Source organism: Molothrus aeneus, chromosome 5 (genome assembly GCF_037042795.1).
Source record: "Molothrus aeneus isolate 106 chromosome 5, BPBGC_Maene_1.0, whole genome shotgun sequence".
NCBI lineage: Eukaryota > Metazoa > Chordata > Aves > Passeriformes > Icteridae > Molothrus > Molothrus aeneus.
In genome coordinates, this window is record NC_089650.1 from 15650889 (window position 1) to 15675881 (window position 24993).

Here is a 24993-nt window from a genome sequence, read left to right on the forward strand (position 1 = left end):
AAAAGAAGTTAGAACCTCCCTGTGCTGGGCTGCACCCAGAGCCCCAGGGCAGCAGGGCAGGGGGGATTCTGGCCCTCTGCCCCTCTCTGCTGAGCCCCCCCTGCAGGGCTGCATCCAGCCCTGGGCCCAGCACAGGAAGGACAGGGAGCTGCTGGAGCCAGGCCAGAGCAGGGACACCAAGGGGGTCAGAGGGATGGAGCAGCTCTGCTGGGAGGAAAGGCTGAGGGAATTGGGATTGTGCAGCCTGGAGAAGAGAAGGCTCCGGGGTGACCTCATTGTGGCCTTGCAGTGCCTGAAGGGAACCCACTCTTGACAAGGGCCTGGAGTGACAGGACAAGGAGCAATGGCTCTAAAGTGGCGGAGGGGAGGTTTAGATGGATATGAGGAAGAAATTGTTCCCTGTGAGGGTGCTGAGGCCCTGGCACAGAGAAGCTGAGGCTGCCCCATCCCTGTCATTTTTCAAGGTTGGATGGGGCTCTGAGCAAGCTGGGATAGTGGGAGGTGTCCCTGCCCATGGCAGGGGGGTGGAACTGGATGATCTTCAAAGTCCCTTCCAGCCCAGGCCATTCTGTGATCCTCAGCAGGAGGATGTTCAGTATAAACAATTGGATGGTGAAAATATGCACAGGACAGTTGCCAAACCTGTGCTAGCAGAAACTGTAGTGCAGAAAGTCATTTTCCTCCTGGGCTTGATGGTACTTTCTCCTTCTGTTCCCTCACTGGAGCTATCAGCTGTTGTACAGCATTTTTATCTCTGCTGTCTGTTTGCTCACCCCACGTATGGCTGCACGTCTCAGAAGCTGCTCAGAGTACATCCCACCACATCATCTTGCTGAGCCTTGGGCTGTTTTTTTCATTTGTCTGGCCCTGCCCACTGCCCCTTGGTGTGAATCATGCTGTTATTTGTGTATGGTGGGTTGGTTTTTTCCAGTTTTATATATATCCTGTCTCTCTTTAGGAGAATTCAAACAATTTGGAAACTGTGGGGCTGGCGCTTGTGCTCAAAGCTTTACCATGTCTGTGCTGCTTTTCTAGATAGCACCTCATTTTTTAGATATAATCCTTGTCATTTTTTTTAATATAATCCTTGTCAGCCTTGGAGTTTAGCGCCCAGCTTGGTGAGTTTTTGGGCTGGGTTGTCTGGAAGGAGCCAGGCGGAGTCTGCTCTCAGTTCTCACCCAGAAGAGCCCCAGCTCCGGGCACGGTGGTGACAGCTGGAATTTCTGAAGGTACCCACTTCATTGTGCTCTACGTGTTTGCTTCGTCTCTCCTTTCTCTTTTACTTCCTAATTCTTGAAAAATGCCATTTGTATACTTCATTTCAGGAGCAAGTTCAATGTCAAGCTGAAACCATGGGAATTTTGAAAGGCAAAAATATGTTTTGGTATCTGACTTATCTAGGGGCTTTGATTCAGGAGGCAAATTCTCTTGGAATGTTAAATGGAAATTTCATTAATTTGGCAGTTTTTACTGTAATAGCAAACTGCCTTCCTAACTGCTGGGCTTTAGGGGTATGCTTGGGTGGATAAATTAATATTATTATCAGTCTTTCTGTGAATTGATGTCATTTTGGAGGGAGGATTGTTCTTCCCTGCCCTGCTGAACATGTATGTAGCTTGACATTGTAAATCCAAATCAGAGACTAGTAGCATCCTTCTGACATGTGGAAAAAAGGTGTTTTTCTCTCTGGCAGAATTGGGTGTGGGGTTTGCTCCCCAACTTAAATACTCACTGAGTCCTGAGTAAATTTATTCCAGGGCTACTGTATAACTGTACTACACATGTGGCTTCAAAAAGAAAAATTACGTTTCCAGTGTGTGACTTAGGTTCAGATTAGTTTGATAGTATAGATCCAGCCTGATTTGAAATATCTTGTGGCACTTCTTACTGACACAGCTGTGCAGGAGACTTTCCTGTCCAGGAGGCTTGGATTTTCTCTTCTTATCCCTTCCTGATTAGAGAGTGATCCCACAAAGTGCTGTGTTTCAGGGCAGAGCAGTTCTCCATTTGCTTTGATTTCTTCCATCTCTCCTCTTTGGAGCTGCTGCAGCAGGTGGGATTGGATGCCTCAGTGATTTTTTGCACTCATTATTAACAGACTTAATCCAATAGTTTAATGAAAACATTGATGACAGGCTCTGGGAGCTGCCAAGAGGTGCCCCAGAGAGAATGTGGGGTTTGGAGTTACCAGTGGTGTAGCAGAATCTGGGTATGGGGGTTTAAAGGGTGGGAACTCCAGGCAAACAGATGCAGAGTTTGATTTAGAGCTGTTGTGACAAATGGGAGTGCAGATTGAAGTTGTAGTCAATGCTGCTTGGCCTTTCTCTGCTTCCCAGTCAGGAAAGATCTAGGAACAAAAAGGTCAAATGTATGCTTTGATTAGGCAACCTTTTTCTACCAGGAGGGAGAGGGAGAGTTGTATCCAACTGACATATTTCTATTCAATGATGGATCAGGAGGGGATTGCTTGGAGACATCTCTTGAAGGCTCCAGTTCAGTAGCATTTGGCTGCTCTCCCCTTTCTGTAGCCGTTCCCTGCTCTCCCTCATCCTTGGGGAACATCCCTCCTCTCCTCTCTTCTCCTCCCCTCTGTGCTGTTCTCCCTCCTGCCTCTGGTAGCCAGATTTTCCCTGGCTGCTGCACATCTATAGCTCCTTATCCCCTTGCTGCAGGTGCTGAGCTGGCATGAGGAGAGCTCAGGCTGGGATTTCAGCCATGCCTGCAGAAGGCACGGGCTCGTTTCCTGGGCCAGGCAGCACATATGGCATCCCTGCTCCTGGCAGCTCAGAGCCCTGGTCCCGTGGGCTCAGTGCCTCCTGTCCATTGCAGCCCTTTGATGTCTTTCTTCCTCACACTTGGGGATGTTCCAGGCCCTTCAGTAAAATCCCTGTCAGCCAGAGGAGTTCTGGCTAAATGTGGCCAGCTGGTTGAATATGACATTCTTCATGGTCCAAGGAGCCTAAAGTAATTCCAGTGATGCTGCAGGGGTGGAATGGTTCCATTATGGAGGTGGCATGGATTTGGGTGAACTATTAGGCTTGTGAGGGCATTTCCAAGAATTATGGGTGGCACCTTTTCAAAGCATTCCCGTTAATGTGGTGAGGTCAGTACAAGTAGTGTGCCGTCAATAAAAGGTCCTGTTTTGGAGCTCCTTCCTTCCCGCCCCCATCCCTCTGCATCATTTGTTTTTAAAGGTCACGCTTAAGCACTGTACTTGGTGACTCCCAGCTGAATATTTTGTCTGGGATGTGGATTTGTGCTGTGTTTGGGGGCTTGTTAGCAGAGACAGGAGGAAAAAGGAAAAAGGCTGAAGAGGTTTTCTTGTCTGTGAGTTCGCACAGGATTCTGTGGGATATCTCGTGCCTCCTGCCAGGTCTGTGCTCTTTTTCATTTACTTTGGGGACTCTGGAGAGCTTAAGGCATCTCCTGTTTTTACAAATAGTTTGTTTGTGGTGGTTTTGGGTTGGTTTTCTCCCCATAGTGGCAGAGCTAACTGGGGACACTTATTTGTCTTTCCCTCCTGTGAAGCATATGAGGGTCAGTCCCACTGCTGATAGTGTGGGGTGCCAGTGCTGGGATTGGGATCTCTTTTTTGCAAGTTTAATAAAACCCAGTGACTTGGATTTGCTGTCTGACAGTGCCTGCATTTGTGAGTGTAGAGAATGGGCAAAACAAATGAAGAGGAAATACAAGATGTGCAAAGGAGAAATATCCGGTGTGAGAGTGTGCCTGCTATACCTTAAGTAAAGGTTAATCCATTTCAAGCCTGGCTTAATGCTGCTCTATCCTGATGTTCCAAAATTATCAGAAGGCAGGTTTTTACTCCGTTAGGTCATTTCTTGAAATAACTTAATCACAGATGCCGGTATGTGGTCAGCTGTTGCTGTGTTTGATTTCCTCTTATCAACTGATTTGTATTTAGATTTTCCCACCTATTGAGGGGAAAAGTGTAAAATTGTACAATAAACACAACAGGGAGACCAGTGCCTAAGTTCTCCCAGCTTCTGGAGACGTGTCCAGCATGGGGGATGTTTCTGTGTGAAGAACAGAACTGCCTAATTTTTAGTAAACACTGCTAGGAATTGACAGATCTCATCTTTCAGTAGAAAGTAGAAAACTGAAGGGAATAAAAGATTGATTAAAAATAGAAATATTGGCATCACTTTGAAGCAGCTGTAGTGCTATTAAAACCTCTTTGTGCCTTTATGGAGAGATATATTTTTATTCTCAGAATTCTGGTGTCTTGTGCACTTCAAAATAAACAGCTAAAATAATATCCACATGATGCCATAAAACGCCTTTATTTGTGACACAGCAGCTGCGTTTCTGGCAACAAATATCCTATTGTCACATCAGATCCCATGAAAAATCCACAGGAAAAAATCCCACCCTCTCAGGCAGAATCAAAACAAAGAGCCAGGAGCAGAGTTCAGGGATCCTCCTGCCCCAGTGTGGACGTGCAAGTTCTCTCTGTATGAAACCCTAATCAGTTCACCTTCAAAGCCATTAGGATCTGCTTAAATTAAGCCTAATTCGGGATTTGTCTTCTGCACAATCCTCTGGTGAAATGGAAGGATTAAATAAATAATAAAAAGGAAGCCAAGTGCCTGAAGGGAGCCCACAGGAAAGATGGAGAGAGACTCTTGACAAAGGCCTGGAGTGACAGAACAAGGGCAATGGCTTCACACTGACAGAGAGCAGGTTTAGATTGGATATGAGGAATAAATTGTTCCCTGTGAGGGTGGTGAGGCATAGGATGCCCAGAGCAGCTGTGGCTTCCCCTGGATCCCTGGCAGTGTCCAAGCCTAGAAGGGGCTCTAAGCAATCTGGGATAGTGGAAGGTGTCCCTGCCCATGGCAGCAGGGTGGAGAACAAGGTATTTGAGGTCCCTTCCAACCCAGGCCATTCTATGGTTCTGTGATGTGTACTTCTGTGTAATTTTCCAAAACTAACCTCTAAACAACCTGACCAAATGGGAGTGGGGCTGAGATGCTGCTTTTCATGCTTTTCTTCCATGAAGCTCTCCTAAAGTGCCTCAGCTCACTTCCAGGTAGGGCATGAATCTTAGGACAAACTGTGCTGGTTCTTTGGTTTTTTTAGCCTCCCCTGGCTTTCCCGGATCAGCTGCAGGGCATTCAGAGCTTCCCTGAGGTGTCTTTTTCCAGCATTAAAAAGTGTTGTTCCAGTACATCCAAATTCCTTGGGTTCAGGATAAAAGCTCTCAAGAAGAGCATCCGTTCTTCTTTCTGCTTCCTTTCTTCTTTCTTCCCAGTTTTTAGGTGCCCAGTGACCATGTGCCCTATGTCATAAGTACCACCTGGCCACATGTAACTTTGTGGAGCAGCTTTAAAATTCAAATATAACCAGTGGTTATCTTTATCCTTGAAATAACTTCTCTGGACTGGGGTTAGGGTTTTTTTCCATTTGCTGTCTTATTTTATTCCAGCCTTTTTTTTCACATCTAGAATTTTTGGAGTCTGAAATTGTCACAGAGCTGTGACAAGGCCAGCTCTGGGAGCTGCCTGATCCTTCTCTCTCCTACCCTTTTCCCTCCCCCAGGCTGGGCCCAGGTCTGCCAGAGGGACATTTTCCTTATTTGTGGACAAGCACAGCTGGGTCAGCTGCCCAGAGCGTGCAGTGCTCTTTGCTATGATTCACTCTTTGTTTTGCCAACATGTTGTTATTTTTTTAGAGTGGGTAGCACATCCTCCTGCTATCTTGGGATAATTTTATAAGGAAGCTTTTAATAGAGTTTCTTATATCTAAAGAACAGTGCCTTTACTGTGAATTCCGGAGTGCCTAAGAGTTTGGAGATGGAGAGTGGGAAAGAGGAATATATATTTTTTTAAATTTTCTTTTTGAAGTGAGTAATGATTTGACCTGCTCTGTTTCAGTACATGTTACCATGGCGATGACTGCAGGGACTACAACATCCTTTCCCATGAGTAACCACACCCGGGAGAGAGTGACGGTGGCCAAACTCACACTGGAGAACTTCTACAGCAACCTGATTATACAGCATGAGGAGAGGGAAACCAGGTACTGCCTCTGCTTCCCCTCACCCCTCTGCAGCTTTTCTTGCTGTTTGTTCAAGGGTATTTCAATCCCCAGGAATGGGACAGCTCTGGGAAGTTCTGTATGTGGTGGCAGGGAGTGAATTCCTAGAGGGCATGGGCTGTCTTTGGGGGGACCTGTGAACATCCCTGGATCACTGTCACTGAGTGGCCAAGGAGCTCCACTTCTGATGTTTTTGTGCAATTCACCTCCTCATCAGTTACTTTGTGGAAACTGCTCTGTGCAGGGTGTTATTTTGTAGTAACATGTGAGGTTTCTCCTTCTGTGTGAGGCTGGGGACCTCTGATTCCTCTGCAGGTGCCCCGGGGAATGAACTCTGCAGAGCTGCTGAGGGGTGGGAGTTTGGTTTGGCATAAGGCAGCAGCTTGTGGTGTCTGTTCCTGCTCTGCACCGTGGAGCTTATGCCAAGACTCCCAAACCCTGCAGGAGGAAGTGTAGGAGATAGGGAACAGGGCTGAGAGGTGTTTGATGGGATGATGGGGTAAGGAAAGGAGGCAAAGAGCTGGTGTGGAAATAAGTGGCAGCAAAGGAATAAGGGGTTGATGATGGAGGTTTGAGAGGCTCTCAGGTGGGCCAGAAGACTTTTGGGGATAATGTAATCCCAGTCTGTAAATTCTGCTTGGGTGGTGCTGCCTGGTACTCCTTGCATGGGAGTGTGGGATGGTCATCACCACTCAGCTTCTCCCAGCAGTGCCCAGTCCTGTCTCTGAGGTGTGAAGTGCCACTTGAATTAGGTGTCAAAGCACCAAGTGTTTGGCTATAATGAATCTTATGTTGGATTGTCATTAGTGTCTGAAATTATCATTCCTCTGGTAATATGTTTTTAATTGAAGGGTTTTCAGTCAAGCAGCAGGGTTTCTCTCTTCATCATATTTAGTCATTATTCCATGTAATGGAGTTGCTTCTAGTTAGGAGAATAGACTGTCTATCAAGGGCCTGTAATTTAAAGGATCCTGCTGTACTTCCCAAAGTGCAGAAAGGCACCAGCAGCCTGGCTCCAAGCCTTTGAATTCTTGCCTATTGCCGGGGGTTACCAGCCTTCAGAAAGCTGCACCCTGGCAGCTGTAAAGGAGCATCCTGTGGGTGAACAGAAAGGAGTCCTGCAGCCACATTGCCATGTGCTGACCCCCCTGCCACCTGTGGGGTATTTCCAGGCTTTGCTCCCCTCTCAGAGCCTCCCAGCCTGGCATGGCACTGGTGGAAGACTTGGAGCTGTGAGCCCTGGCCTGGGCAGGACACGGTGGGGGAGAGGATGGTGCATCCAGGGGGTAGAGTTTAGTTGGCATGGGAAGAAGTGGGGCAGGACCAGATGTGTGACCAGGGGGAAGTCATCACACAGAGGGGATGGAAGCCGAAGCTGGCTGGCGTGTGGGAGATGGAGCTGAGATAGAAATGGTGAAAAAACCAATTTTTATTCTGGTTTGTAATCCTAATTGATAAGAACAGCCTTAATTCAACAAGATGCAATCACTCTAATAACATACTTTTTCATATAGGTTTAATGCCTGATTCTGCAAGTACATAACCATGTGCTTAAATTTACTTCTACATTTTCCTCAGCTTTGTTCACAAATGAGTAACTGGGTGGAGTGGGGCTGTCTGTCTGCCTGCAAATTTCCATCTGAGGCAAATTCTTCAGTACTTGGAGTATGTGAAGCAAAGGTATTGACTTGCTGTGGTGTTATGTTTGGTTTTAATAAATAATAAAAGGTGCAATCCCCTGTTTTTCTCCTTGGCAGGCAGAAGAAGCTGGAAGTGGCTATGGAAGAGGAAGGCCTTGCAGATGAGGAGGTAAATACTGCTTAAGTAACCTTACAAACTGCTTTGCTTTTGTCCTACTGTTTCATGGGGGATGACGTTTGAAGAGCTCACAGAAACATCAGCCAGCATGACAGAAGGTTTTATTTTGTACATGAATGTTGCCCCTTTAATAACCTGTTTATGTTAGGGAAGCTGGGAATATGCTTGACTGATACTTGCAATAGTTATCCAAGGCTTTCATGCTACCTGTAGTTCTTATGAGACATGGCCACAGCAAGTAGCTAGCAATCTTTTCAAAGATTAAAATTGTTTGCTGTTATATTTGGCAAGAAAAAAAAGTGGTTAGAAGTGGGTAGAAAGCAAAATGCTGAACCATTATTTCTTGGTTTAAACAAAAAATCATGACACCTTTGCTCCTTTTGTATACAGATGAGGAGGATCTCAATCTGGTTGCCATCTCTGAGAACTTCGGTCAATAAGTTGCTTTTCTGAGGTCCATTACACCATGTCTGCCTTCAGGATAGGCTGGGAAATAATTAGGAAGAGTGTGTCAGTCCTTCTGGAGTTTTTGTGGCTGCTATAACTCCTGGGGAGTGGGAATTTAAGTGTGGATATGTATTGCCATCTTGTGGCTTTAGAGGATGCTGTAATCCCAGCACAGAGTCTGGCAGGTGCCTGATCCAGGGACCTCCTTAGGAGACTGAGCTCTCAGCATCTTTGGGTGCAGCATTTGTCTTCTCTTGGGGTGAATCCCAGTGACATTTTCATCAGAGAAAATAGATGATGGCATTTAGACTGATTTTTCTTTTAGAATTGAGTGCTTGCCTGCCATAAACCAAATGGATTTTGTTGTAGATCTGTAACCAGGGCCTCTGCTGCTTGCTAAGCTCCTCGTTGCCTGTCATCACTTGGGATACAAGTTTCAGCTTTTATTCATCCTTCACTCTGCCCAAAATGAAGAGTCCTTGCCTCAGGCAATGAGTTTGGCCTTGGGACTGATACACCTTGTTTGGACCAGTATGATAGTGTTTCTTCATAATCTTTCCTTTTTTTTTTAATAACTAAGTAATAAAATTAAAATATCACTACCAACCAAAAAAAGGTGGGAAACTGTGCCTGAGGCTTCTATTGAAAAGACCATTCTCAAGTACTATATTTTGAGAAATTCAGAAAGAAGTGTAGAAGGAGAAGTTTTCTCCTGTTGGGATTCCAGAGAACAACTTCCCAGGAAGGGAGGGTGCATATCTTACTCTCTGTTGCCAGATGACTGACAGGTTGCTGTGCTGTGTCCTCAGAAAAAGCTGCGCAGGTCACAGCACGCCCGCAAGGAAACCGAGTTCCTGCGGCTCAAGAGGACCCGGCTCGGCTTGGATGACTTCGAGTCTTTGAAAGTCATAGGAAGAGGAGCATTTGGGGAGGTTTGTGGCATTCTTGCTTGAACAGGAGATTAAAATGGGATTGACCACTGTAATGAAACATTCTAATTACAATTTGATGAATTGTTTTATTGCAGAATGACAGCTATTTGTGCCATTCTCCAAGTGGGAGAAGTCTGGTGATTAATCACATGCATTGATTTCCCAAGGCTTCTGGAAAGACACTTAGTTTCCCATGGCTTCCCACACTGATGTTGCCCACATGGCCCTCTGCAATTATGGATTTGCAATGGCACAGCCCCTCTTGATAAACTTCCTTTCTGCCCTGTCTCACATCAGTTATTTCTCCTGAATTTTAACCTACACAGTCTAAGCTACCTGGAATTCACTGTGCCTGCTGACTTTTCCTAAAACAAAAACTGTTCTTCATTAGTGTTAGTGTTGTACATGGTGCAGAATAATTCCTTTTTAAGTATTTAACATATTTAAATGTGTCTTTAAATATTTAACAAGAGAACTTTTCCATGCCTGGCAACTGGGAGCCTTCCAGTGGATTTCTGAGGCAGAGAAGACTGACTTGGTTCTCTCTCTTGGTAAAGGTCCGCCTCGTTCAGAAGAAGGATACAGGTCACATTTATGCAATGAAGATACTGAGAAAAGCAGATATGCTGGAGAAAGAGCAGGTTTGTGGTCTCTGAGTCCCCTAAATTTCCAACTTACCCTTTCTAGAAAATATTTTCCACCTTTGAAAGCCCCTACAATGGTCTGGCAGTCCAAAGAGTCTGTGCTGTTGCTACCACAGCACAAAAGCAGCAGAGGTTAGGAAATAAGGTCATGGAACTGCATTTAAAAATTACTTCTTTACAACTAATTTGGAACAGTGACTAAGATTTTATTTTTCTCCCCTTATCAACGCGGAGCTTTTAGTATTGAATCTGTAAAACTGCATTTCAAGGAAAATACTTCTGGAAAAATAATCCTGTGTCAAATAAAAATGGAGGTATTTGATGTTTTTTTTAAAAGAAAACCAGCAGAAATCACATTATTCATCAGCATTGTCTTCTTTGGGTTTGCTTTATCGTTGGGTTAATCTTGTTGGGGGTTTATTTGTTTTGATTTTGTTAGTTTGGTTGGTTTTTGCTTTTACTTTCTAGCTAACAATTCACTGTGAGGACACATAAGTACTTTAGGACCACAAAGCAAAGAAATCAAGGGTGGGTATCTCAGGAGATAAAAGAGGGCTTTTGTCTTACTAGTCCAAACCTTACCCATCATTTGCACATCATTTCCCTGCAGCAGTGGTACTTTTTTTTTCCTGGCACAGATTTTGTCTCCTGCAGCCCAAGCCCTGAATTTAGGGAACCAGAGGAGCAGCAGGGTGTGCAGAGCAGCCAGGATTTGTGTAGTGCTGCCCCCATTTCAGAACCTGATGTGGGAAGGAGTCTGAGCTCATGCTCTACATTCAGTTTGAGACAGTGATCTTCCCTGGCCAGTGTTTATCTGCTGGAATTTTCATTGCCTGCCTTGTTCTGTGGAGAGGCAACAGAGGACACATATAAAGAAAAGAAATCTTCTAGTATTTTTTCCCCCAAGTGTGGTAGCACTGGGAGAAATCCTGGCTATTTTTGGGCAAAGTTTTCCTGTTGTATTTTAAGGCTGCATTGAGGAGTTGGGGGTGGAAAAAAGTACTTTCTAATGAGACTAAATAAAGGCAGATAAATCCAGGCTGGAGTGTCTCCTGCAGAGGAAGAACCTTTGCCCCATGCAACCCTGTGACAAGATTCATGTGAAGATGTTCCTCAGCAGCAGAACTGAGGAGCAGATGCAGGAGACTCTTTGCTGCTTTTCTTACAGCTGTCAAGAAATATTTTTCCATGCAAATGTCTTTAATTTTTCCTCCAAGATGAGGGTATGTTGTAGTGAAAACACACACTCCTTCTCCAATCTCCATTATTCTTAATTTCCATCAAATTATGGGGTAGCAGCTTTCCCTGTATTTTCCAAAACCTTAGCTGGAACTGGAATATCCTGAGAAAGGTCAGATATTCCTGAACTCACTTGTACTTTTTCCACCAGCTTTTTCAGTTCTTTCTAACAAACAGAACCAGCTTAACAAGCTGTGCTTTGTGTTTCTAGAGAAACCCTAGGATATTATAAAAAATAATGGAAAATATGAGTATGGAAAGAGCTAGAAAAATAGTTCCTTTGCTAAAGGTCATGAAAATGTGCTCTAGGGCTGGGAATGTAATGTAATGTTCTTTGTTGAAATATTTCAATACTTGCCTAATAATAATAATAATTTTTTTCAAATTTTAGGTGGCCCATATCAGAGCAGAAAGAGATATTTTGGTTGAAGCAGATGGAGCCTGGGTAGTGAAAATGTTTTACAGCTTTCAGGATAAAAGGAACCTTTACCTGATCATGGAGTTTTTACCTGGAGGTAAGCTGGGTGCTGTGGCATAAGGTGATACAGGTACTTCTTCCTTAGCCTTTGTTGGCAGCTTTATAAAATATTAGAAACAAACATGCTGTATAATTTGTGAAAATAAAAATGTTAACACTCTTTTAAATGAAGTTCAAGTCATGTGACCATTCCTGACCAACTTTTTCCATTCCCTTTTTAGGGGAAGGAAAAAGGTTGAAGGGGTATTAAATAGACTTGAATTAAATAAGTATTTTAATAGAAATATCTGCTTTTTTTTCAACTGAGGCTGTTAACAGTAAAAACAAACCAGAAGAAAAGCCCTTGTTCAAACAGTTGGTGCAATAAATTTAACGTGTGTAAAAATCCACTGTATTTTCTTGAGCTGTTCAATTAAAATTCCTGTTTAGGATTTTCAACTAAAAAAGTAAGTTGGGTTTGTAGGTCCTTGCACTAATAGTTTTATGATTAGTAACTATAAGGCCAGTTACAAGGTTAAATTTGGATTCTACTGGGGTTTCTTACAGTTTTGTGACTTAAAATGTTCTGATCCCTAAGCTGTATTTTCTTCTCTTTGATGAGGTGACATGATGACCTTACTGATGAAGAAGGACACACTATCAGAGGAGGAGACCCAGTTTTACATTTCTGAGACAGTGTTGGCCATCGATGCCATTCACCAGTTGGGATTTATCCACAGGGACATCAAGCCAGACAATCTCCTGCTGGATGCCAAGGCATGTACTGGGCTCACCAACTGCTGGTGCTTCCAAGATCCCAGGCTGCCCATCCCACTGCAGAGCAGTGGGAGCCACTGGTGCCACCCCAGAGATTTCAACTGGCTGGAGGGAAGGCTGGGAATGCCCAATGTATTTTCTCTGGAGAATGCCAGTATGTTTAAACAAAGCCAAATCTTACTCAGAACTCTGTTAACCATTTTAAGGCGAGGCTTTTACGGGAAAAAACCCACTCAGGGTGGCCAGATGCTGATATTCATACACATTAAAAGGTGCAGCATTCCTTTCATGCATCTTGAAGTAGCTGTGGACAATTCAGACAATGCTAAATGTTCAATTCCTACAGTTACATTTATTTCATCACCCACTCAGCAGTGGAAACTCCCTCAGTTAGACTGACCATTCTGGCCATGAAATGCACCCAGTCAGCATTACCAGATCATGGAATTATCTAGGTTGGAGAAGATCTTTAAGATGATAGAGGTCAGGCATTATCCCAGCATGCACAGGTCTGTCAGGTTTGATGGGTTCTATCAGCACTGATGTCTGGGAATCTGATTAAAGCCAAGGTTACTATCAAAACAAAGCAAAGGAATTTTGTCCTGGAGGCTTGCTCAGTCACAGTGGTATCCAGTTCAAAACAAAACCAGGCAAAGTACCTGCCCTCAACCATTGGGAAATTGTAGATTTGACCATTCCTGGGAGGCCATAGCCTGTTGGAGAGAAAACAGACTCTTCCAGTATACCAAGGTTCAGTCTTTGCTTCCCTGCTTGTCCTGTGCCAGTCCATCATGGCCTGAGAGGGCATGTGCAGTGATTAAAACTCTTTTTTTCCCCCCAAGCACTACCTACATAAATAATGGTTTTGTGTTCTCTGATTATGTTTTTTCAGGGTCATGTAAAGCTGTCTGATTTTGGGCTCTGCACAGGTTTAAAGAAAGCCCACAGAACAGAGTTCTACAGGAACCTCACACACAACCCACCAAGTGACTTCTGTGAGTATGAGCTGTCCTAGTTGAACATGTAAATGGTTTTGAGCTGCAGCTGTACATTGTACCTGTGTTTCTGCTGGGATAAGCAAGATGGAGCAGGCTGATTGCATTTAACTGGAAAACTGGAAATGCTTGTTTCCTGGGTCATGGGATCATTTCACAGGCAAGAAATGATGATTTCTGCAGTGGTCATGTATTTTTGCATGTTCATACACAGACATGAATACACATAATGTAATGTATCTATATTGTCATGTATTTTTCATTATGTTAGTGAAGTTACAGAACTGCTCTTTCAGGAGGGACATGGGTTCCATGTGCCAAAGGATTGCAGTCAGTGACAGTCTCATGAAACTTTTCAGAAGCTGATCTAAAAATGTTAACAAGTTCTAATTTAGAATTGCTGATATGTGTCCTACTTACATGAATTTCAGCTGTGCATTGGACAGTAGTTATTCTCATGTTCCCATTTTCAGTTATAATCAAGTATTTGTTTCTAGACTAGGGTTCTAAATATCCAAGATAGTTACTTAAAACTGGAGCCATATAAATCTTTCTTCTCTTAATTCTCACAAATACACTTGTTATTTAATAACTACTTTGTAAATTAGCATTTCAGAATATGAACTCAAAGAGGAAAGCAGAAACATGGAAGAAGAACAGGCGACAGCTGGTGAGTTAATTAATGTATAATTCTTGATTTGCTTTTAAACTAGTTACAGGAAGTGTTAAATTAAAACTCAGTGCTAATGCTCCTGGTTTTTAAAACCTGCAGGGCCCTGATATGTGGCTCTCTACAAGCTCCCAAAATCACAAATAACTCAAAAGAAGGGGGTCCAGTTTGGAATAGCAAGGCCCTGCTCCTCTCTGTGCCTTTGTTTGCCTTGTGAGCATCTGGCCCAAGCCCTCAGGTGTCCTCAGCCCCGTGGCCAAACTGTGTCTGGGGCTCTCTGCAGCACTGGCCTGCTGTGGATCCATGGCTCTGATTCCTGCAGCTCAGTCACAAGCAGATGTGTGGCTGCAGAATTCCTTTCCAGAGAGCTCTGGGGAATTCCCATTCTGCTGAAAGGGAATGTGGTGGAAGGCTGTGGGAGGGTGTTGGTGCTGGAGTTCTCCAGCCTGGGTTTGTGGTAAGGAGTGGTCCATAATGGGAGACTTGTGGCATAAACTGAACCAAAGCAAAGTGTCTGTCAGCCATTCAGACTTCCATCCCTGACCATGGTTTTCACCAAAAAACACCTCCGCTCTCAAATTTTGGGACCATTTATTTTTCCACACCCTTTTTAAAAAGTGATCTACTGCAGTATTCTCCAAAAGCTTTTGAGTGGTCTCTTCTTTCCTCATGAGACAAAATGAGATTACATTGCAGCCACCATGCTGCCTCATGGGGCTGTATTTCACAGCCTTATTCCAGCCTGGAATTAGATCCCTGAAAAGAATTTATCTCAAGTCTAGTAAAGGCTGATGTGGCAGTACTGTGTGGTGAGGAACAGTCCCACAGAGACAATAAAAGGACAAAATGACAACTAGCATTAACACTCTTGGGAAAGGAGCCACGTTTTCAGTTTTCCATTGGTTCAATCCTAAATATCTCAGGTCTCTACAATCAAACAAAGGGTTTCTTTATGGTCAGACAAATTAATGTAAAATATTTTTGTGGCAAAACTGCTTTTGGGGGACTTTCTTGTTCTTTAAGGTTTTTTGGGGGTTTGTTTTTGTTTTAGTTTGGTTTTTTGTTTTTGTTTTTTGTTTGTTTGTTTGGATTTTGGGGTTTTTTTTCTCCCTCCTGCCTCATGGAGGATTTTTCGTCAATAAAGTGAAATTCCCAGTACATGGCTTGTATATCATGAGTGCCACACCTAGAAATCTACCACTGATGATGCCTTTAAAAATAAACAAAGACCACAACAATAGAACTTCTTGGGTATTTTTATAATGCTGCTACCTGAAACTTAAGCTAAAATGACCTTCTGATATTGCAGTTGCAACATTCTATGATTTCATCACATTAAAGAGGATGATTTCCATTTAGTTTTGAGGTTCTCTGTGTTTATTAATATAAAAGAATAATATTCCTGGGACTTGAGTTCCTGTGAATTTTCAAATTAAGCATTTTGTTCAGCCAAACAACAAGATCCTGTTTGTAAATCCCCGGGAGAAGGTATTGCAAAGTGTAAAACTACAGTATTTCTCTTTTAAAGAGATGATTCCTTTTTTCCAGGCATATTCTACTGTGGGAACCCCAGACTATATTGCTCCAGAAGTGTTTATGCAGACTGGCTACAACAAGCTGTGTGACTGGTGGTCCTTGGGAGTGATTATGTATGAAATGCTAATAGGTATGTTAAAAACCCCAACTTAAGAGTTGTTCAAAGGTAACAGGGTCCATTTGTTCAGAAGAGAAAACCTCTGGCTAATACTTGTTATATTTGGGAGCCGCAGTGACAAAAGCAGAGGCCCAGGTCACTGCTCTCCTGGAAAAAGTTTAATAATTTTATATTTCTTTGTGTAGGGTATCCACCTTTCTGCTCAGAAACACCACAAGAGACTTACAGGAAAGTTATGAATTGGAAAGAAACGTTGGTATTTCCTCCAGAGGTGCCCATTTCAGAGAAAGCAAAGGATTTAATTCTAAGGTCAGTAAGAAAAACCCATTTCTGGCCTCTTGCCCAGCCAGGGTCATCTTCCATCATGGTAAATTCCTGTTGTGTGTAAAGGAAGCTTTATGTTGGAGGAAAGGCTGGTTTCTTCTGTCACCGTCCCTGATGGGTTTTTTAAGTCTTTTCTCTTTGCCACTTGTTTAACATAAGGAAGGAAGGAAGGAATAAGGTGGAATGATCTTGATTTAGGAGATACAGAGCAGACCAAAAATAAAGTGATCAACACAGAATTTTTTTCTTCTCTGAGGTGGCAAGAAAAAAACTACTCACCAGCATTTAATGCACTAAACAGAAATCTTGGGATGTTTTGGATTTATTCACTTCTTCCAAAATCCCAGTTTTTATTTTGCATTGAGGTTTTTGTGAAGGTTTTGATAACAAGGTCAGGCAGAAATGACCCTCTTGTAAAATTTTACAGAAATTACCTCATTTAACAGAAATGACCCTCTTGTCCTGAGAGGGTTTGGGGGGCACATTGGTTTTGTGTTTGATATTTTTTCCTTTTTTTCCTTTTCAAAGCTAATGCTATAGCCTTATATAATTTTGTTACAGGCAAAAAGGGGAATGTGCTTCACAAAACTAGAATTTATAATTACTTCCAGCAGTGCTCCAGTAACCTACAAAAACATTACAAATACAAGAAACAGTTATCCTACATCCAGCTAGTGATACTAACAGCTCAAATAATTGAATTGTCACTAATCCTCATGAAGAAGTCTGGTCAAACAGTTAATATTGCATTTTCAGTATCTATTTCTCTACTGTTCTGCTCAACCTTCCTTGTCAACATCCCATGTTCTCTGCTGAACAGAGTAGAGCATTACTGCTGAGGATTTCTTCCTCCTCAATCCTGGCTGTGTTTGGGGAATTTTTAGAGATTTCAGTGTATTTGTTAGCATGTCTCGCTCATGCATCTACTTACACAATGACTACTTTAATTTATCAGTTTGCCTCCACAAGGAGAAGGGTTAAAATTGGGGTAGAACTTCTTAGTTCTAGGTAATCTACTAAAATGAGATCAAAACAGGTTGGACAGCAACCACCTGGGCATTTTGGGTACTTTGTCCATTACACTTGGACAAGTTAGGCAACATGTGTTTTAGCTTAAAGGGAGATGCAGATAAAGCTAAAGAGTTATGGATAGAGATAAATCCAAACTAAAACAAGCTGAAGTTCAAACAAAGCCTGACAAATCCTGTGGCTGAGTGTTGTTATAGGTTTGAGGTCTGTTGTTAGTCCTTGGCACCACCTAGCCTGCCAGGCTGCAATACAAATACAGGGAGGTTTTCTTCCCCACTGACACCCAACTACAAGAAAAAGAACTTTAATTTATAAGTGGATACAGTTTGTAGCCTAACTTGCTGTGCTACATATGCAGAAAATGGAGAAAATGGCTGTGATTTAATGAATTTCTAGGCAAATGCTGGTGTTCCCATCTCCTGGATGAGATACTTGAAAGGCTTTTCCAGTCCAGAGGAGAAGAGTCAGCCTCTGCTGCTCCCTGGAACAAATCCCTGAGGTCACTGAGTTGCTGTCAGAGAGCTTCCACCTCCCTGTTTTCCTTCTTTGGCATTTTAGGCTTTTCCTTCTGGCCTGCTGGGGCAGATAACAGTCCCCATCTCACCAATCCTGTCTCCAATTTCACCTTTTCCTTCCTGCTATTTCATGGCTGCTTCTCACAAACTGACAATTTCTTGTGGGGTCTGAGCTGAGGTTATGCAGCTGGGCTGTGTCAGAAACAGGCCCTGGGTCTTTGCACCACCTGCACCTCTGAGGAGAGGGAAGGGGGAGAATAGGGATATGGCATGTTTGGAATGGGCTGGCTCTCTGGGATTCCAAAATACAACATCAGAGAGCAGTCCTGATTTACTAAGTATATTTATTCTTCTTAGTTTGACTTTGAAACAGGAATGTTTAAATAGTTGAGAACATGCCAGGGCAGTTCTCAGTAGCAGGGATTTGAGCCTCCATTCCAAACTGATCCTACAGGACCAGAACATGCAGCGACTTTTCACAAACCTGGAAGATGGGGATGCAGCAGTTTAGAAAAGGTGTCAGTTATTGGCATCATAGCTTTTTGTTTCAGGATTTAACAATGTTCTGCTTCTACTGTTTCCCTTCTCTCCTAGAGGCAATGGCTGCTTTGATGTTACCCCAAGTGGTGAAACAATTTGACAGAGCTTCTTCAAATTCTTGATACTGGATACTGTTGCTTCTGTGGATTTTATAGTAACATTCCCTTTGTTTTTTCCCCTTTTCCAGATTTTGTATCGACTCAGAAAACAGAATTGGTAGCAATGGAGTAGAGGAAATAAAAAGTCATCCATTTTTTGAAGGAGTAGACTGGGGACATATCAGGTATGTATATACACACATGTTTTACAGGGAGAATAAAAGCCATGAAAGCAAGAATTTCGTGTATTGTGATGTCAAGGACAATTATTTCCAATTTATCTTTTATTTTGAAAGGCAGCTACTGGCAGTAGTGGGTTGACACTGAAGGTTTTCTGGCCTTGCTGACATGCATAGAAGTGGCCAGAGTTTAACTGACTTGAGATACCTCAGATTATTCCAGACTGCCCAGAACAGAAAGAAATTGTTGTAGGGTGGCTGTGGATTTCATTGTAAGTGTAGTAATTAGACCTGTGGTGAGTTTACAGGTGTAAACTTTCCCACAGTGCTGTGTCCCAGTGTGAAGGTTTTGCTGGCACAGATTCCTTGGGCACTTTCAAAAGCCACCTTAAAACTCCTTCAAAGGCTTCCTGGCTGTGGAGGTGCTAAAGCAGAGCCAGCCTGGTTTGGGAGAGAGATGCTGAGTGTCACAGAGAGTAGTCCAAAGGTTTTGGATGAGGTCCAGGCTGGTGAGCACTGGAATTGTAAAGCTCTGGGTGCAAGTGCAATCCTGCTGGGCTGGGTTTGTGAAACAGGGTAACCACAGTGGTGGCTGGTGACAAGATCAGGGTGATGGCTGTGTGGCAGATAAGTGTGGGATGCTCTCTCAATGGGAAAATTATGTTTGCCCCAAGCCTGCCAGGAAGACACCAATGGGGATAAGGAACCAGACAATCTCCCCATGGTGTCAGCAAACAGGAGAGTCAGATTCATCTGTGATGCACTCAGTGTTCTGCATTAAGGGAAGCTTTAAGTGTAAAAGCTAAGTTAAAACTGGAACTTAATGCCTCATTTCCCAACATTCACTCTTCTGGCATTGATCTTTATTTGCAGGGAAAGACCAGCTGCAATCCCTATAGAAATCAAAAGTATTGATGATACTTCCAACTTTGATGAATTTCCTGAATCAGACATTTTACAGCCAGGTGAGACTGCCATTGTGAACTCCAAATCTCCATCTGTGACATGCCAGAATACTGCACAGATGCCTTTGTTGTTGTTTTAGTTTTTCTAATGACCCAATCAAGTTAGTCTGTAGATCAAGTCTCTAAATTTTCTTTGAAATATGAGTGTAAACCTGTGATCTCTCATAGCTGCAAAGCCCAGAGATTTTAAGAGTCCAAACTCTTGGTAAAAATGGTTTGCACAGGTAGTGAGCACAGAAAGCAGTGGAATTTTCTGCCAGGCAGTCTGTCTAACCAGATTCTGGTAAAACATCATGCACTGATTTGCTTTTCATCTTCAGTGACTTTTGAGGTTTGTGCCAAACATAATTGTTGAGATATTTGTGGGTCAGAATTTTCAGACAGTTGATTACTTAATGCAATATTTAATGAACCTGAGTTGGTCTGTAAATCACTTCAGGGTTTTTTTTAGTTGTTGATTTCTCTTGGCAAGTTACAGGAAATTTTCATATGTAAAAGACTTGGTTCTGTGACATACAAATAGTCCCAGGTCCCACTGTTTTCAGTTACTTGAAGATTGGCAGATGATTAATTGCTGTCTGCTAAGTGTAGCTGTGTTAACAGCCATAAGAATTATCCAAAAACTGTTGGTTATTTTTTTTTCTGAAGTGGCTTTTATTTAATGGTGAGGAAGTTTGTCCTTTTAATGCAAAGCAACCCATCTCCAGTGCCTAAGCTGGTTAAGTCCATATTTGGATAATGCCAAGAACATTTGTATTATTTTGGCATTTCAGACCCGCTGAAAATGATACTGTACATGTAGCTACCTAAAAATCAGAACATCAGAAATGTCATGAGGTTTGTAATTGTGTATCCTGTGGGTGTGTTAGAGGCTTCTGTCAAGGTATGGAAACCTGGTAGAGTGTGTACACATAATTAAAAGAAAAAAAAAGGCAAAACAAAAATCTCTCTTTTTCTGCTTCTGAGTTCTATGTTGAAATTATAACTCAGACCATTGACAAAAGGCAACTGACCTGATTAGAAGCAGGATTTCTACCAGGAGTTTCTGCTGGCTAAGGAAATAAGAGTTCAGGGCTGTTTAGCTCTGTGAAAAGTCCTCTAAGAATCAGCCTGGGTTTAACTCTTCTAATGTGTGTTTGGTTTTGTTTCTGAATTCTAGTGCCAAACACGACGGAACCCGACTACAAATCCAAAGACTGGGTTTTCCTCAATTACACCTACAAGAGGTTTGAAGGGCTCACCCAGCGTGGCTCCATCCCTTCCTACATGAAAACAGGGAAGTTGTGAAACAGAACACAACCCCCCAAAGGAAATTGCAAACACAAACCTCAGGTAGCTGCATCACCAGGCCCGCTTGGCGTTAGTTATCAACACATCAACTCTGGTGCACATCAATTTCACATGGAAATTCTACAGGATTAGGATTTCTAAGACTACTACAGGAATTAGTTGGCAGTGCCAGCTGGCTTTTTTTTTTTCTTTTTTTTTTGTCCTTTCCTTTTTTTTTAATATTTGAATATTTTTGTTAATTTTATTATACAAAGGTACTGGAATAAAAGGAACGTGCATCGCTTTTCCTGCACTGCCTATGTGTGGATAACGGTTAATTATGCCTCTCTGTACTGTGGCTTTGTTTGTACTGTAAACCATCTAATCTACCCAGGAGGGAAACATATCATTTGATGCAGCATTGGTGTTGTACTGCTCAGCTGGTGGGGTTTAGATATGCAGTATAAAGAAAACTGTCCACATTTGCAAACCTCTCTGAGCAATTGCTCAAGGGTGTTCCATTTGTGGTCTGCAGATCCCCCATGAGTGTAGCACATGAAATTATTTTAAATAGCAGTGTCCTCTGGGCCTCCTTGTGTCCTGTGTGCCCTCTCTTGCCCCGAATGCAGGACTTTATCAGCCCTTTATCATCATCCCTTTTGTCCCTTTTCCCACAGTGTGTGGCAGTGAGGCAGTCCTTGTGATCTGTTTAGTGGTATTTCTGCTTTAAATGGTTGTTGGCAATATTACTGTTAGAGGTGATGATGCCTGCTGGCAATTTCAGAAGCAAAAAAGCAAAAAGGAATCTGAATAAAAAGTATCAATATTTTTAGCAGAAGGGAAACACTCTGATAGCAAGTTTTGAGGGGATGGCAGAGTTTCCAAGACTGCATTCCTGCCTCTGCTCTAAAGCAGATCACCTTTGAGCTGCTCATAATTCAAACATTCTCTTCCCTCTGTGCAAAATGTGTTCTAAAGAAGTGATCAGATTGGTGCTTTTTCTTTTTTTTCCTCCCTGAGCAGCTGCAGGCAGAAGGGATCCTGCTCTAACCTCTCCAGAATCATAGCCTCTGCTCACATAGAAGAAACTCCGTGTCCCAATAGGTTCAGACTCTCCAGTGGGCTCCTTTTCTTCCAGGATCTCCACTTGGCATGGCCATGGGATTAGAAGGGATCAGCTGAGCCTGCAGCCCAATTTCCAGGGACCACCTCAGTGTTCTTGTGGCCAGTCTGCAGGCTGGTGACAACCTGACAGCCGAGCCAGGTGTCCTTTCCCTGGGCAGAGGAAACAGAAGCAGAAATAACTCCATGTGCAGGCTCTGGCTTTGTTCATCAGCCCAGCAGCAGTTCAGGACTGAGTTGTACTCCTTAAGCACTTTGCAATTATCTGGTCACTGGTGACTTTCTCTGCCTGTACTTACAGCTTATCTGCAGGGCTTTGAATCTGTCACAGTACAGCAGAGATCTCTGCTGTCATTTTCTGGTCAAATGACATGTTCAGCACTGAACAATTCCCCAGTGGCTGAACAAGCAGAGTCATTGTTGCTGTCTCCCTCCTCTGAACACCTGTGAAAGGCACCCTAAAACCTCTGCAGCCCCTTCTGAGTGGAGCACAGGATGTTTTGGCATACAGCAGGAAAGATTTCACTGGACAGATTTTTGTAGCAATATGGAAACTACTGTTATAAAGCCATTAGAGAAATATTTACTGCTGTTAGGCACTGTGGTATCAGCTGTTCTGAATTATTTGTATGATCTGAAAAACATACTGGCATGTTTATCTGTTGTGTAAGAGCCCATTTGCCAGCAAGATTTCTGTGCATCGGTGCCTGTGATGGGCAGGTATTCTTCCCTGATCCAGCCAGGATCCCTGATCCAGCCTTTCCTCCACAGTTTTGTCTCCCTTGAAGCATCTAATATCTGTTATTTATACCAAACAGTTTCAGTCTTTAGCTCCTCAAAGAGGAGTAGCCACTGCCTCAGGCCCATCCAGTATTAGAGCAAAGCTAAGCTGAGCTTCTGCCTGAGTGCTGGACTGAGGTGGGAACAGTTCCTTGATCTCCCAGATTTGCTTCCCAGACCTTACACCAGTTAACATCCCTGTACTGCTGCTGGGGCAAGGTCCTTAAAAATTCTCCAGTGTTGTTCATAGCCTTGTCACTGTGCTGAGGCTCAACCTGTGGCCATCCAAAGGCTATAGAAAAACAATAACTCACTTAAATCCACCTTTCAGGCATTGTTCTACCAGTGCCCCCAACAGCTCCTGAGGCTTCTCAGGAAAGGAAATGCCTTTCCTAAGGCCTTGAGTCCAAAACAGGGAAACTCATGCAGGAAAAAAATCCTGAGATGCAAATTTGGCCTCAAGGGACACTGCTATTCAAAATACTTTTCATTGGTTTTAATTTCCAGTTTCATCCATGGGGCACCATGTGCACTGGAATTGGAATTCCTGCAACCACCACCTTTCAGAAGAGCACAGTAACCCCATTAACATGACCTACAAAGAAGTCTTTGCTCAAACTTGTTGAGACAAGCTCAGTTTCATGGAAACTGCAAATGCTCAGTGATACTGGTGATTTTTTTTTTTCCTGTGGGGCTTAGGGGAGGGCAGAGAAATACACACTTAATTTAAAACTGTCTATTAAACAACTATGTCTGTACATACTCACTGGTTTACAAACTTGGGAAAAAGCTCAACCCTTCTACTTGCAACACTAAAAATAATATTAATTTAAAAATGCAGATGATTAATCATATCAGTGCTCACATAGGAGTTATATCCATAAGGAAACAGCCTGCAGCCTATCTAGCATAAACTCCTGTATTGTGGTAGTTGAGTTCTTAAAATTTTTTTGTAAACATAGCATTATTTTAATCAGTAAGTCAAGTTAAACAATATTAACTACTGCTTTTAGGATGATAGGGGTTTTTTTAAAGGTGAAACTGTGACACTGTACTGGATTAAAGAGAACAGCAGGTTAATCTATACTGGCTTTCAAAAAAAAAAAGGAAGTGCAACATATCTTTAATTTTGTTATTTCTATCTGCTTCCTTTGGATGGTTGTGTGTTTTCCTTTGGCAACGTTTGTCACTGTGCCATTTATTTTTCTTATTCTTGGAGTACCAAAGATCCTGAAATGGCTTGATGATTGCAACCATGTGAAAATTTATTTTCTGGAAGTATGTTTTGTTAAACTTTTGTTAAAATGCTAAATTGTGTATGCAACTTGTCATCAGAGGTTTGCTGGGATGTTTACCTATTCCAGCAGGGAAAACTTGAGTGCATCAATGGAAGTGGAGAGCTTGAATCCAAATTCTGGATTGGAATTCCCTGAAAGTGGGGAGGAAGCTTGGATTGGGAACTGCAGCTGAGCTTTTGCACTTTGTTCCATCTCCAATCAGCATGAGTGAGTGGCCTTAGGTACAGGACATCAGCAGAGGTTGTCTCATGTGCAAAAGGAGTTTAAAAAAATTGCCAGCATTCAGAAATCAAATCTTGTTGATACTGCATTTGCACTGTTCAATTTGCCTTGCTGAAGAGTTACAGAAGTGTTATTTTTATAGGTCAATTGTTCCCCACCTGAGCCGTTGGAGACAGTCTGGGATAAGGGCACCTGCTGGGGGGAGTTCAGCCAGGGGGCACCAGGAACAGCACACAGCTCTGCTGTCAGCTCCCTCCCTGGGGCTGACATTCCTCCTGTGCCCAGCAAGCAGGGAATGCTGCAGTCTAGCCCAGGTAATGCTTTGGAAGTGCTCTCACTTTCTCAATAACACAAGCAATTACAGGCGTTGTAACACACTGAACCTTGTCCTTTACTGTTGGGATCTCACAGCAGCTCGTTCTTGGAGTCAAAATGCAACTGCTATATTTTTCCTAGACTGTTTCATTAGTTGTGGTTGGGAAAGTTACATAGAAGCATTATAAAAATTTATATGAGGCTTTTTACAGCATTTGAAAATAAAAGTAGCATTCTTTTTGTAAACTTGCAGTTTTCGTTTCTTTCACCCCAGTGTATACTGGATTTCTTTTCCAGAATGGGAGATATCTAAGGAATTGAGATCCTGTTTTGTGGATTCTCATCTTGAATTCCATGGACAACAAAACACCCCAGTGTTGTTACACTCAATCAGAAAGTAGAGAAAGCAAATATTGTTTGACTTGTCCCACCTGCAGTCACGTGAAGAAGCTACTTCTCAAATGGTTACTGATCTTCTCCAGTCTTACCTTCCCCATAGGCTGTAATTTATCCATGAAAGGCTTCCAGGGGCAGTTGTGTCCTTTGATCCACTACAGAACCCTTTCTGTCCTACTGTTCCACTTTTCCTGCCAAGTTCAGAGCAGCAGCAGCAGAAGCACTGAAAGTTGTGTAAAAAGATGATCAGA

The 24993-nt window shown here is 42.9% G+C and overlaps 1 protein-coding gene across 2 annotated transcripts in view; it reads left to right on the plus strand.

The window, feature by feature from the left end:
• STK38L (serine/threonine kinase 38 like) overlaps window positions 1-24592 on the plus strand; it is a 45902-nt gene extending 21310 nt beyond the window's left edge. Inside the window, exons 1-15 of one of the 2 annotated variants that reach the window (XM_066550135.1) lie at window positions 1108-1229; window positions 5895-6039; window positions 7815-7866; window positions 9132-9254; window positions 9812-9895; window positions 11529-11652; window positions 12217-12371; window positions 13264-13366; window positions 13975-14036; window positions 15585-15702; window positions 15876-15999; window positions 18286-18381; window positions 19249-19340; window positions 20500-20672; window positions 24174-24592. In XM_066550135.1, the coding sequence (XP_066406232.1) occupies window positions 5906-6039; window positions 7815-7866; window positions 9132-9254; window positions 9812-9895; window positions 11529-11652; window positions 12217-12371; window positions 13264-13366; window positions 13975-14036; window positions 15585-15702; window positions 15876-15999; window positions 18286-18381; window positions 19249-19340; window positions 20500-20627 (1395 nt within the window). In that variant the 5' untranslated portion in view covers window positions 1108-1229; window positions 5895-5905 and the 3' untranslated portion in view covers window positions 20628-20672; window positions 24174-24592. Of the gene's footprint in view, window positions 1-1107; window positions 1230-5894; window positions 6040-7814; window positions 7867-9131; window positions 9255-9811; window positions 9896-11528; window positions 11653-12216; window positions 12372-13263; window positions 13367-13974; window positions 14037-15584; window positions 15703-15875; window positions 16000-18285; window positions 18382-19248; window positions 19341-20499; window positions 20673-24173 lie in introns of those variants that run through there. The other variant, XM_066550136.1, reaches the window with a different exon arrangement.
• Window positions 24593-24993: the final 401 nt, after the last annotated feature.